Source organism: Globicephala melas, chromosome 2 (genome assembly GCF_963455315.2).
Source record: "Globicephala melas chromosome 2, mGloMel1.2, whole genome shotgun sequence".
NCBI classification, from domain to species: Eukaryota; Metazoa; Chordata; class Mammalia; order Artiodactyla; family Delphinidae; genus Globicephala; species Globicephala melas.
In genome coordinates, this window is record NC_083315.2 from 110,612,688 (window position 1) to 110,625,117 (window position 12,430).

At 37.5% G+C, this 12,430-nt stretch overlaps 1 protein-coding gene and 1 pseudogene across 4 annotated transcripts in view; one reads left to right on the forward strand and one right to left on the reverse strand.

Moving 5' to 3' along the window:
• HECTD1 (HECT domain E3 ubiquitin protein ligase 1) overlaps positions 1-12,430 on the reverse strand; it is a 91,479-nt gene that overhangs the window by 54,097 nt on the left and 24,952 nt on the right. For all 4 annotated transcript variants that reach the window (XM_030854719.3, XM_030854720.3, XM_030854718.3 and 1 more), the window contains exons 4-10: positions 9,349-9,576; positions 8,059-8,340; positions 7,691-7,961; positions 6,868-6,944; positions 6,684-6,782; positions 3,099-3,213; positions 2,330-2,504 (exon numbers count right to left, since the gene is read on the reverse strand). In XM_030854719.3, the coding sequence (XP_030710579.1) occupies positions 2,330-2,504; positions 3,099-3,213; positions 6,684-6,782; positions 6,868-6,944; positions 7,691-7,961; positions 8,059-8,340; positions 9,349-9,576 (1,247 nt within the window). The remainder of the gene's footprint in view (positions 1-2,329; positions 2,505-3,098; positions 3,214-6,683; positions 6,783-6,867; positions 6,945-7,690; positions 7,962-8,058; positions 8,341-9,348; positions 9,577-12,430) is intronic.
• Positions 9,714-9,953, forward strand: LOC115852468 (translation machinery-associated protein 7-like; annotated as a pseudogene).

Here is a 12,430-nt window from a genome sequence, read left to right on the forward strand (position 1 = left end):
TCTACTGAAGATCTACTAAATATCAAGCCCTATCTATACCTCCTTGTCTTTGTAGGTATAAGGCAGGACATAAGGCCATCTCTCATGGAGCTTTAGAGGGGAGATAGACAATAAAACAAACAAAAACTCAAAGAAGAGCAAGATTTCAGACAGTGTAAACTCTGTGAAGACATTAAAACATCATGATTGATATGAAAAGTATCCTAGGGGTAAATTTAAATTAGGTGGATAAATGTCAATGGACATAAGCATTTGAACTGAGACCTGAATGATATGAAGTAACCAACCATTCAAAAGTCCTGGGAATAGAAAGCTTCCAACAAAGTGAAGTGCAAAAACCCCATGGTAAAAATGTACATAGAATGTTCCAAAAACAGAAAGAAGGCTAGCATACTGTAAGTGCAATGGGCTAGGTGTTATATAGTACTAAATGAGGTCAGAGACCTGGGTGGGACTTATACAAGACCTTCCAAGCCTGAGTGTTAAGCAGTTAGGTTTGGGGTTTCCCTGGTGGCGTAGTGGTTGAGAGTCCGCCTGCCGATGCAGGGGACGTGGGTTCGTGCCCCGATCCGGGAGGATCCCACATGCCGTGGAGCGGCTGGGCCCGTGAGCCATGGCCGCTGAGCCTGCGCGTCCGGAGCCTGTGCTCCGCAACGGGAGAGGCCACAACAGTGAGAGGCCACAACAGTGAGAGGCCCGCGTACCGCAAAAAAAAAAAAAAAAAAAAAAAAAAGTTAGGTTTTAGTTAAGGCCAATTAGAAACTACTGGAGGGTTTAAGTCAGAAGATGATGTGATATAATTATGATTTAAAAACTAATTCAGGGGACTTCCCTAGTGGCAAGGTGCTCAAGAATCTGCCTGCTGATGCAGGGGACACAGGCTCAAGCCCTGGTCCGGGAAGATCCCACATGCCGCGGAGCAATTAAGCCCATGCCACAACTACTGAGCCTGCGCTCTAGAGCCCACGAGCCACAACTACTGAGCCTGCATGCCACAACTACTGAAGCCCCCGCACCTAGAGCCCGTGCTCCGCAACAAAGGAAGCCACCACAATGAGAAGCCCACGCACCACAACGAACAGTAGCCCCCACTTGCCGCAACTAGAGAAAGCCTGCGTGCAGCAACAAAGACCCAGTGCAGCCAAAGTAAATTATTTAAAAAAAAAAAAAAAGGGACTTCCCTCATGGCGCAGTGGTTAAGAATCCACCTGCCAATGCAGGGGACGCAGGTTTGATCCCTGGTCCGGGAAGATCCCACATGCCGTGAAGCAACTAAGCCCATGTGCCACAACTACTGAGTCTGCGTTGTACAGCCTGAGAGCCACAAGTACTGAGCTCGCATGCCACAACTGCCGAGGCCCACACGCCTAGACCCCGCGCTCCGCAAAAAGAGAAGCCACCATAATGAGAAGCCCTCGCACTGCAACAAAGAGTAGCCCCCACTCGCCGTAACTAGAGAAAGCCTGCATGCAGCAACAAAGACCCAACGCAGCCAAAAATAAATAAATAAATTTATTTTTAAAAAAAAGAAAAACTAATTCAGCATAACATGTAGGAACAGATTGTAGAGGGACAAGATAGAAGACGAGGAGGAAGACTACTTTAGAGGCAACTATAGTAGCCAAACTACAGACTACTGCACCTTGAACCAGAGTATTAGCAATAGATGGATAGAAATGGCAGACTTTGGACACACTATAGAGGGAGAGCCACCAGGACCTGCACCAGGATGAATTGACTCATACCTCCATGCCTTTGCACACACTGTTGCACAATGATCCTTCTAAATTCATCTGCCTAGAAAACTTCCAAGTATCCTTTAAACCCCAATTTAAATCTCATTTCTGCATAAAATCTCCAATTTGCCCAGCCAATTAGTTGTTAACCCATCTATATCCCTAGGGAATATATGTCTAATCTGCTACTTGCCACTCTATTGTTACTCATTTCTTCCTCACCAGCTTGCAAGGGCACATAAACAGGGCCAAGTCTTAATTCTTTGGGAACTCCTCCAGTGGGCAGTTTACACTGACTCTATCAAAAAGGCCTCCATAAAGCTCAATAAATGTTTGTTGTACTTATAAAAATTTCTCTAGAATTCATATTCAGAGAGCTACAAAAACTGTTAGTCTACTTTTCTTAATTTTCTAAACTTCTCTTAAGTCAGATCATCAGAAGGAAAGATTTATCTCTCCAATCTAATTTTTATTCTTACCATACCTTTTCAATATTAAAATAAACCTCACACATCCTTCTGGAAAAGTGAGATAAATAAAGGTATATAATTAGCATATTTTAACTAGTAAATACAAATAGTATGGATAACTACCTTATAGAAGGCAGCATAGTCTGCTGAAATGTTTGTGCAAATACTGGCAGTAACCTTTTCAAGTATATGGGTGCCATTTCTGGATCTCCTTTCGGCTCATTACATTCTTCTTCATCTTTGTTTGTATCTTTCTTTTTCTTATCATCTCCTTTATTAACTGGACACATCCAATCACCTACAGACAAATATTGTTCAATAAAATACTTTGCTGGAAAATTTTTCTTTCAATGAAAAAACATTGAAATGTACTATAAAATCAACTATAATTACCCTAATTAACAACAGTCAAACAAATTAGGATGTTGTATCTATCAAAGGCATTTGTAAAACTACTAAAGAACATTAGTACCTCCAAGAAGCTGAATCACAACTTAAGGAGATAATTTTGGATACTTCACTTGATTCCATAAAATATTTCACAGAGACTCTGCATTCATCTACTCTGTGAAAACTTAAAAATTTGGTCAAACTACTTTGTCTATGCAATAACCAACTATTCTTTATGACATTCACACCCCCTTAAACTTGTGATTTGGCCTTTTTGGAATCATGCAGCCACAGTCTCAAAGAACACAGAATAGTACACTGTTAAATGTTTATCAAATATAAGTTTGTGTGTGTGTATGTGTGTGTGTGTGTATGTAATTATTTGACTTCACAGAAATGATTTCTTTATATAATGTTAACATGTCTACAGAAAGCTACTTCTATGGAAGTGAAGCTGAAAAGTAATAGCAGATGGCTTAAAAGGAAAGATATTACCACTCACCTGGAGACTGAAGAATAGCTACTACTTCACTATGGCCCCTTTCCCGAGCTTTATCTAATGGAGTTTTCCCATCTTCATCTCTCAGATCGGGATTTGCACCATGCCGTAAGAGAGTCTAGAAAAGAAAAGCATTTAATGTGGATATAATAATTAACACCTTATTTCTTCAATATCCAATTCTGCAACCTTTAGATTGCACTGACATACTTCAGACTGCAGACTTACAGAATTAATCAAGCAGGTACCAATTCAAATCTCTGCCTTTGCATACAACACCTTAAAAGTGGTTTATTTATATCTTGAAAAAATTATAGATTAATGTCACTTGGTTATTTATTAACATCTCAAATTAAGTACGTTCACATTTGAACCTGTCAACTGCTCCAGTCAATTTCCTTACTTTAACAGAGGTACTAATATTCAGTTTGTGGTGTGGTAATCATCTTCATCATTTCGTGTATACTGCCAATTACCAAGTTAAATTGATTCTTCTAGAATGAACTACCAAATTTAGGTATTAAATACTAATTCGCACTGTTCACCCTTTTTTTTGGCCACACTGTGTGGCACGTGGGATCTTAGTTCCCCAACCAGGGATCAAACCTGTGCTCCCTGCAATGGAAGCCTGGAATCTTAACCACTGGACTGCCAGGGAAGTTCACCAATTTTTAATGGACACTGGACTCTCTCCCCAGCAGACTGTAAGCTCTTTTGAACAGAGAACACATTTCACATTTCTCCTATCAGCCTCAGAGCTGCAGCTTTTTGAATTTCGTTATAACACAATATATCTGACAAATAAGTGAGTACATACATTCATCAGAAAAGTATGCAGTACTGGCTAAGAATTCCAAACTGCTGGAGTTTGAATCAGAATAACTCAGTATTTCATCAAATCTAGGATGCCACAGATACTTATAATCTGATATAATCTGACAGAGATTATAATTACTACTAAGAAAGAAAAAACAATGCCAATTAATTTTGCAACAATGCTTTCCTATTGCTTGGATTTTTTTTAACTTACTGAAAGAACTTTTATAAACTTAGATTTTTTTTCATGTATTACTTGGACAAACATAAATTTAAAAAATAAATGAAATATAATAAGATATTTCTGTAACTTCACATTCTGAGCACAATTGTTCATAATTTCTTTTTGATCCGAAGTCACCAATATTTGTGTTTCTACACACAATGCTGTCATCTGTGCCATAAAGAGTTTAGTGACACAGCATTACTGAGCGTGCTCTTCTATCAGAAAGGATTTTTCACTCAAGTTACTAAAATCCATTTCACAATTTGTATTGGATTGACAGGTAATAATAACTATGCTGCAATTTCTATCTGGCCAATAGCAATTATAAGACTTTCCTAGTTAAAAGATGTTAAAATGTGTATGGGGGGGGTGGGTAATATCTTAGAATCAATTAAAAAACAGGAGAACCTGTGAAGAATGATAAAACATGTTAAATGCTTAAGACCCTGGCTGGCACAAAATAAGTGCTTGGTGAGCACTATTATATCATTATTAGTAATGGCAGCTATAGCTCATTGCAGGCTGATGTATAATCAAGATGGGTTAAGGTTAGATACAATTCATTTGGCTCCTTCTCCCACTCAGCTACCCAAAACTGCAAAACAGTAAGGGTTTGAAAAAAAAATTGCCTTAATAAAAATTTTTACCACCCTTAGGAACATCATTCTCTAAAAATTAACCAATTCAAACTGACAGAATTCAAGCTTGAAGAGACCACCTAGAAAGCTAAGTTGTTAACAAAAATCTTCTTACAGTGTGTAAAGACAATACTAGCAATACTGTGACAATAGTAGCAGCTACCATTTAAGCATCTACATACAATGTGCCAGCTACTATACTAAGTGCTTTTCATGTATTTTTTCCTAATTATCACAATAAGCATGCTAGCAGGGACTTTCCTGGTAGTCCAATGGTTTAGACTCTGTGCTTCCACTGCAGGGGGCACAGGTTCGTCCCCTGTGGAAACTAAGATACCAAATGCTGCGCAGCACAGTCAACAATAAATAAATAAAATACTAGGAGTGTATATACATTTTATTAATAAAATTGTAAGTCAAACTTAAGAAACTGGTCCAAGGCCAGACAGCCTTTTTTGTTAATGAGTTGAGACTTGAATCCAGGTGTGCCTGACTTCTTAGCAAATATGAAAAATTCCTTCACAATATGAAGATTCTTGAGACTTAGATCATGCATTTGGTTCAACCCTTATCATTTGACCTTTCTGGACCTCAATTTCTCCTAACTGTACAAAAAAAACTCTACAGTAATGATGTATGGAGATTCCTCAAAAAATTAAAAATAGAACTACCAGGGACTTCCCTGGTAGTCCAGTGGTTACTAATCTGCCTTCCAATGCAGGGGACACGGGTTTGATCCCTGGTTGGGGAACTAAGATCCCACATGCCGCAGGACAACTAAGCCCGTGTACTGCAACTACTGAGCCCACATGCTGCAAGTACACAGCTCATGTGTTATGGAGCCCACACTCCACAACTAGAAAGAATCTGCACCCCGTGGTGAAAGACCCTACATGCCGCAACTAAGACCCGATGCAGCCAAATAAATAAATATTTAAAAAAAAAAAAAAAAAGAACTACCATATGACCCAGCAATTCCACTCCTGGATATTTATCCAAAGAAAATGAAAACACTAATTGGAAAAGATATGTGTACTCCTATGTTCATTGCAGCATTATTTACAACAGCCAAGATATAAAAGCAACCTAAATGCCCAACGATAGAGGAATGGATAAAGAACATGTGGTATATATATACACACAATGAAATATTACTCAGCCATAAAAGAGAATGAAATCTTGCCATTTGCGACAACACGCATGGACCTAGAGGGTATTATGCTAAATGAAATAAGTCGAACAGAGAAAGACAAATACTGTATGATTTCATTTATATGAAGAATCTAAAAGACAAAACAAAGGAACAAACATAACAAAACGGAAATAGGAAAAAAAAAAGAACTCTCCAAAGTCCTTTGCTAATCTAAGAGTCAAAGATATCATGTTCTTCGGCAAATAAAATATTTGCTATATTGATAAACAGAAATAAGAGAAACATGTATAAAGTTATTCGTTACCAAGAGTAAGAAATCGGGAAAAAAACAAGTTTTCAGCAATAGATGACTGGCTGAATAAATCTGCAGTACGTTCACACATGCCAAGTATACAGATGTACAAAAACTCTCTATATACTAATAGGGAGAAGTCTCAATGTGTATTATTAAATGAAAAATGTGTATTATTAGATGAAAAAAAGCAAAGTATAAATCAGTGTATATGTTACATTTTGTATAAGGAGAAAATAAGCATACATATTTACTCTTGCTTGCATCTGTATTAAGAAACAATGAAAAGATAAACAAAAAAACCCAATCAAAAACGCTTACCTGTAATGGGGATAGGGAAATGGAGCAAATGGAGATAGCATGAAAGCATGGCTTATCAGAATAAAAGTTTTCATTTCATTCTAATTTCAGAACCATGTAAATGTTAAATATTAAATTAATAACTTAAAAACCTGGATTTTACCTTTGCTACTTGAGGTCTTCCAAAACATGCAGCATAATGTAATGATGATGACCTCTGACCTCTATTAACATCAGCACCTCTTTCACAAAGAAATTCTACCTGTAAAATGATGGAGCATCATCAAGTTGCCTTATTAATATTGCCATCTTTGATTTAAAACATTAGCTTTTATTTATTAGCTTACCATTTCCTGAGTTCCAAAAGCAGAGGCCCAGTTTAATAGAGTCTGACCCACATCATCCATAAAATTTACTTCAAAGGCTGGAAATTTGAAGGAAAAAAATAAATCTTTTTAAAAGTCAACAAATAATAATGAACTTTTCTAAAGTGGGAACCATTTAAAGATTGTTATTAATAATCACTAAATACACAGCCAATTTTAAACATTCAGGTCGACTATAAAGTAGTAAATAATAAGCAAATGTAAATTCTGCTAAGAAAAAGTATTCTAAAATTTTTATTTAAAATAAACATAAAATAAGAAACAAAAAAACAAACACAATAAAACTCAAGAGTATTAGTTTCCTCACACTGTAACTGAGGAAAAGAAACTAAACCACATCGATAATCAAAAGAAAACAAAAGTCTGATGACACAGAAGCATTTTTCACCAACTTATATTTGCTGATCACCTCATGAAGCAGTGTAAAAAAAAATTGACTATATATAATGATAATTCACTTGTGTCAGTTTCCATTAATCTTGAGAAAACAACAGCCCTAAATTCAATCTCCACTTAACCTTAGAATTGGTATGAACTCCTGGCAATAGACAGGTTAATTTCATTTACTTATTCAACAAGCATTTACTCAGATCTTACCATGCACCAGGCTGATAATTTATATACATGGGGAGAGGAGAGGATATAGAATACGTTGGCCATTCTATTTTCTGGCACAACTGCTAAAAATTAAAAAAAAAAAATTAAAACTCTAGAAACTAGAAGTTGCCTATATAATTCCTTATCTCACAGTTTTCTTTTTATATTTTAAAAAATATTTTCCAACCTCCTGTGTCAATTGCATCTATGAGTGCATCGGTATCTTTACTTCGAATACAGTCTATAAGCTGCCGATGTGAGCGTTCCCCAGAACTATCCAATCTCCGTAGTCCTGGGATTCTGCCTGTGGATCCAGCACTAGACTTTGGCAAGGCCTTTCGTCCTTCAAATAATAGCACCAAGAGAAGGTCAACCAAACGCATGGTATCAAGCACACATCTTTCATCACCCTGCAATGCACTTTCAATTGAATCTGGAAGTTCTGACCTCAGGAGATCCTAAAAAGAGAATGGGAGAAAAAAAAGTTTTAGCATACTTGCACTACACCAAAATACTTCTTCTGAAAGATTAAGTAAGATTCAAAAACACTCTTACGTGCGTTACTACTGGAGAGCCTCTGCAAAGTGTTGAGAGCAGACTTACAATTGTAGACACCTGGTTACTCAATTTGGAATCTGCAGCTGTGGAAGGCGCTCCTGTGGTGCTGCGACCTGGTTTGCAAGCTGACGATGGCCCTGATACAGTACCACCAGCAGCAGCCATTCTAGACAATAGCTCCTCAGTTAATCCGTGCTTGGCTAATGGAGCTGGGTCAACACCACGACGGGTAAATCGGTCAGCTAGTGATGCAAAACATCGCAGAGCTCCATCTGAAACCTAATGATGTAAAGAATATACATATGGATAAAATTCACTTAAAAAGGACCAGTACTGTTTATTTCAATACTGAGACTATTAAGAAAGGCAATTGTAGCAAAGCATACAATCTGTCTAGGTTTGAATACTGGCTCCACATTCTGATAACTGTATAACCTAAAGATGTTACTTAACTGTTCAAGGCGTCAGTTCCCTTATCCGTAAAATGGGAATAGTAACAGTACTTATAATTCATTGTCTGAGCTCAAATGAAATGACATATGTAAAGAATCTAGAGGAACAGTAAAAGCTCAACAAATATTTACTATTATTATGTACAACTTTGCCAAGATAATCGATGGACAGCAACTGAAAATAATTAACATCTAAATGGTAAAAAGCATTAAAAGTCAAGTTTTATTTCCTAAAGATGCTAATATAACAAGTTTACACATATAAAATTTCAAATACTGTTATTTTATTTTAATGAAAACTACCCTTTTAAGCCAACAAAATTGTGCTGAGCCAACAAATTACACTGGGTATAAGTGCAGCTTTAAAAATTATATACTTCTAAAACGTTTAAATTTTAAGAATAAACACATAACACTTTTATAATTTAAAACATATCACTGCCAAAACAAAAAGAGATTATCATAGAGATCTAAGATAAAAGAAAGAGAAGATGAAAATTATCTCTAGCTCATCAAGCAAAAAATTCAAATTGCACTAAGGTTGAACCTTAAACAACACAGGTTTGAACTGCATGGGCCCACTTACATGTGGATTTTTTTCCCCACTAAATTCACACTACAGAACTACATGATCCACAGCTGGTTGAATCCACAGCTGCAGAACCCCAGATACGGATGGCCGACTGTAAAGTTATGTGCAGATTTCCAACCGTGTGGAGGGTCGGCACCCCTAACCCTCACCCTGTTCAAGAGTCCACTGGATATCGTGGTTATAACTAGTGGACGCTATAAAATCACGTTTTGAAAAGAAAGTACACAAGAGCAATGTAGTTACCTGATGATCTTCATGTTTTAATAAACTAGACAGAGATTCTACACAAATTTCTAAAGAAGAATCTTGAGGTTCCATTTTGCCACAGAGTCTTGATACCACAGCCATGGCAGAGTGCAAGGTATCTTTATGAACCAGGTGTCCACTGTCACGAATGAAGGTAAGCACACAATTTAAACCACCAGCCTCGAAGACCGCACCTGACTCACGAGTGCATATCAGTTCTAACACCTACAACAGTAAAACAAAATTCACAAAAGAATACAGTAAGTCCAATTTTAATTTTCGAGAATGACAGAAAACACAATACACCCTCCAAATTGATTAGGAGCCACATTTTAAAAAGGGCAGGGTCTGAGAAAGGGGGGGCAGAAGCTGTGTCTGGCTGTGAAGATGGCAAGAAGTAGTCCCTGAAGCAGCCCAAGAAGGTGGCCAAGGAAGATAAGGCATTCAAGCAGAAACAGAAAGAGCTGCAGAAGAAACTCAAGGAGCTAAAAGCAAAGGCCATGGGGAAGGGCCCCCTGGCCACAGGTGGAATTAAGAAATCTGGCAAAAAACTGTTCCTTGTGCCTGAGGCAATGGTGATCCTTAATTCCATTCTCGTTTAACCATCTGGATTCCCTGCCATAACATGCTGCTACCTACAGCTAGAATGAAGTGTTGACTTGGAGCCTGTTGTACCTTTAAGAATAAACTTTTCAGGAGTTCCCAGGTGGCGCGGTGGCTAAGACTCTGCACTCCCAATGCAGGGGGCCTGGGTTCGATCCCTGGTCAGGGAACTAGATCCCACATGCATGCTGCAACTAAGAGTTCGCATGCCACAACTAAGGAGCCAGTGAGCCACAACTAAGCAGCCCGCCTGCTGAAACTAAGACCTGGAGCGATCAAATAAAAATAAATAAATAAATATTAAAAAACAAGAAAAGAATAAACTTTTGTTAAAAAAAAAGTGAAGCAAAACAGAAGAAATTAATTTTAACATATTTTATTTAGCCCAATATATCCAAGGTGTCATTATTCCAACATGTAATCAATATAAAAATTATTGGTATTTTTATGTAATAAGTCTTCAAAATCCCATGTATATTTCATACTTATAACACACCTTAATTTGGGGTAGCCACATCTGAAGTGTTCAGTAGTCACATATAGCTACCATATTGGACAGCATAGGTTTAGGCGGTGAAACCTGCATGACAAGCTGAGAACTACAAGTAATTTAGCAAAAGTTTATAAAGGTCCTAGACATTAAAAAAAAAATTCAATAAACGCCAGCTATTACATTATTCATCATCCTCACACTTACTCTATGAATATTAAGACATTAAAAATCACTTTTAATTTCTAAATTATATTGATGTTTAATGCATTCAGGTAGAACTAAAGAGTTAACAGGGTCCACAGGTCTTACAGGCATACCAGAAATTTAGACTTTATTCTTTAAGCAAGAAAAATGTTTAAGCGGGAAATAATATGATAAGATTTCCAGTTAATATCTGTGGGAAGCAGGGTACAGGGAGAGTGTAGAGGCAAATGCAAAAATTCAAGCATTAATATTCATGAAAGAATGAGGGCTTAACTAAGGCAATAACAGCAGGGACAAACAGAAGGAAATAAACCAGAAAAGCACTTGATCATTAATTACACCTGTGGAGTAGAAAAAAGGAAGTAAAAGATAAAGCACAGGTTTCTGTCTTGAGCGACTGGCTACAAGTTGATGTCACTTATCAAGAGAGGAGTTTATCTGTAATCAAAGACAATGAATTCAAACATCCAGTTGAATATATACAACAGGCCTTTGAATATGGAGTCTAGAACTCAAGAGAGAGGTCAGTTCTAGAGATAAAGATGTGAAGGGCATATATATATATATATATATATATTTTTTTTTTTTTTGCGGTACGTGGGCCTCTCACTGTTGTGGTGTCTCCCGTTGCAGAGCACAGGCTCCGGACGCGCAGGCCCAGCGGCCATGGCTCACGGGCCCAGCCGCTCCGCGGCACATGGGATCTTCCCGGACCGGGGCACGAACCTGTGTCCCCTGCCTCGGCAGGTGGACTCTCAACCACTGCGCCACCAGGGAAGCCCATGAAGGGCATATATTTATATATGAATGGTATTGATGCTCACAGATGAGATTGTCTAGGCAAAGTTTATACAGATTTAAGAAGCTAAAAACAGGACCTTAGGAAATACTACCATTGAAGAATGAATTAAATAAGAATAATCTGCAAAGGAAACAGAGAAAGGGAGAGCAGGGTGTTAACAGACAAGAAAGAGTTTGAAAATATAGGTCAGTGAATAAATGCAATGGAGTAAAACCCCAGTCCTGGAAGAAAAATGAAGTGATGTGATGTGATCAAGAGAATAAGAGGGGGGAAAGCTCTGAACAGAGAAACAAATACCTCTTCCTCTGAGGCCATAGACAGAAATAAATCTATAAACACAGAATCAGAAAGTCAAGATATTAACACCTACAAAAACAACTCTCAAAGCATGGGGAAGACATTTTCAGGGGTCCTTGAAATTATAACTTTTTTTATAATAACACTGTAACAGTTAATTGTCTTTTTCTTTCCTATTCTCTCAGGAACGTAAGGCAGTACTTTCTAAAAGTTATATGAAGTGTGATATAGTAACAGGCTGAATGCAGAAGCACATATTAGGATTTAGCTGTCTTCTATTAAACCACAGATTTCAAATGAGACTTAACAATGTTACTCTTCTCACTAATTTTCTCTTTGTTCAGGACACAGTGATTTTCATTAAAAATGTAATGTATGTTAACACATAATGAGTTTGTTATTTTATGATAAATGAATAAATACTTTTAAATTCTCAGTTTTAATATCTAATATGGTAAATATAAATAGAACCTTCATAAACAAAGGCTCCTTGTGGGTCCTCAATAATTTAAGACTTGTAAAGGGATCCTGAGACAAGAAGTTTGAAAACTGGTGACCTCGAGAAGCAAGAATCATAAAAAGAATGAAACAGGAATCAAAAAAGAGAATCAGGGCTTCCCTGGTGGCGCAGTGGTTGAGAGTCCACCTGCCGATGCAGGACACACGGGTTCGTGCCCCGG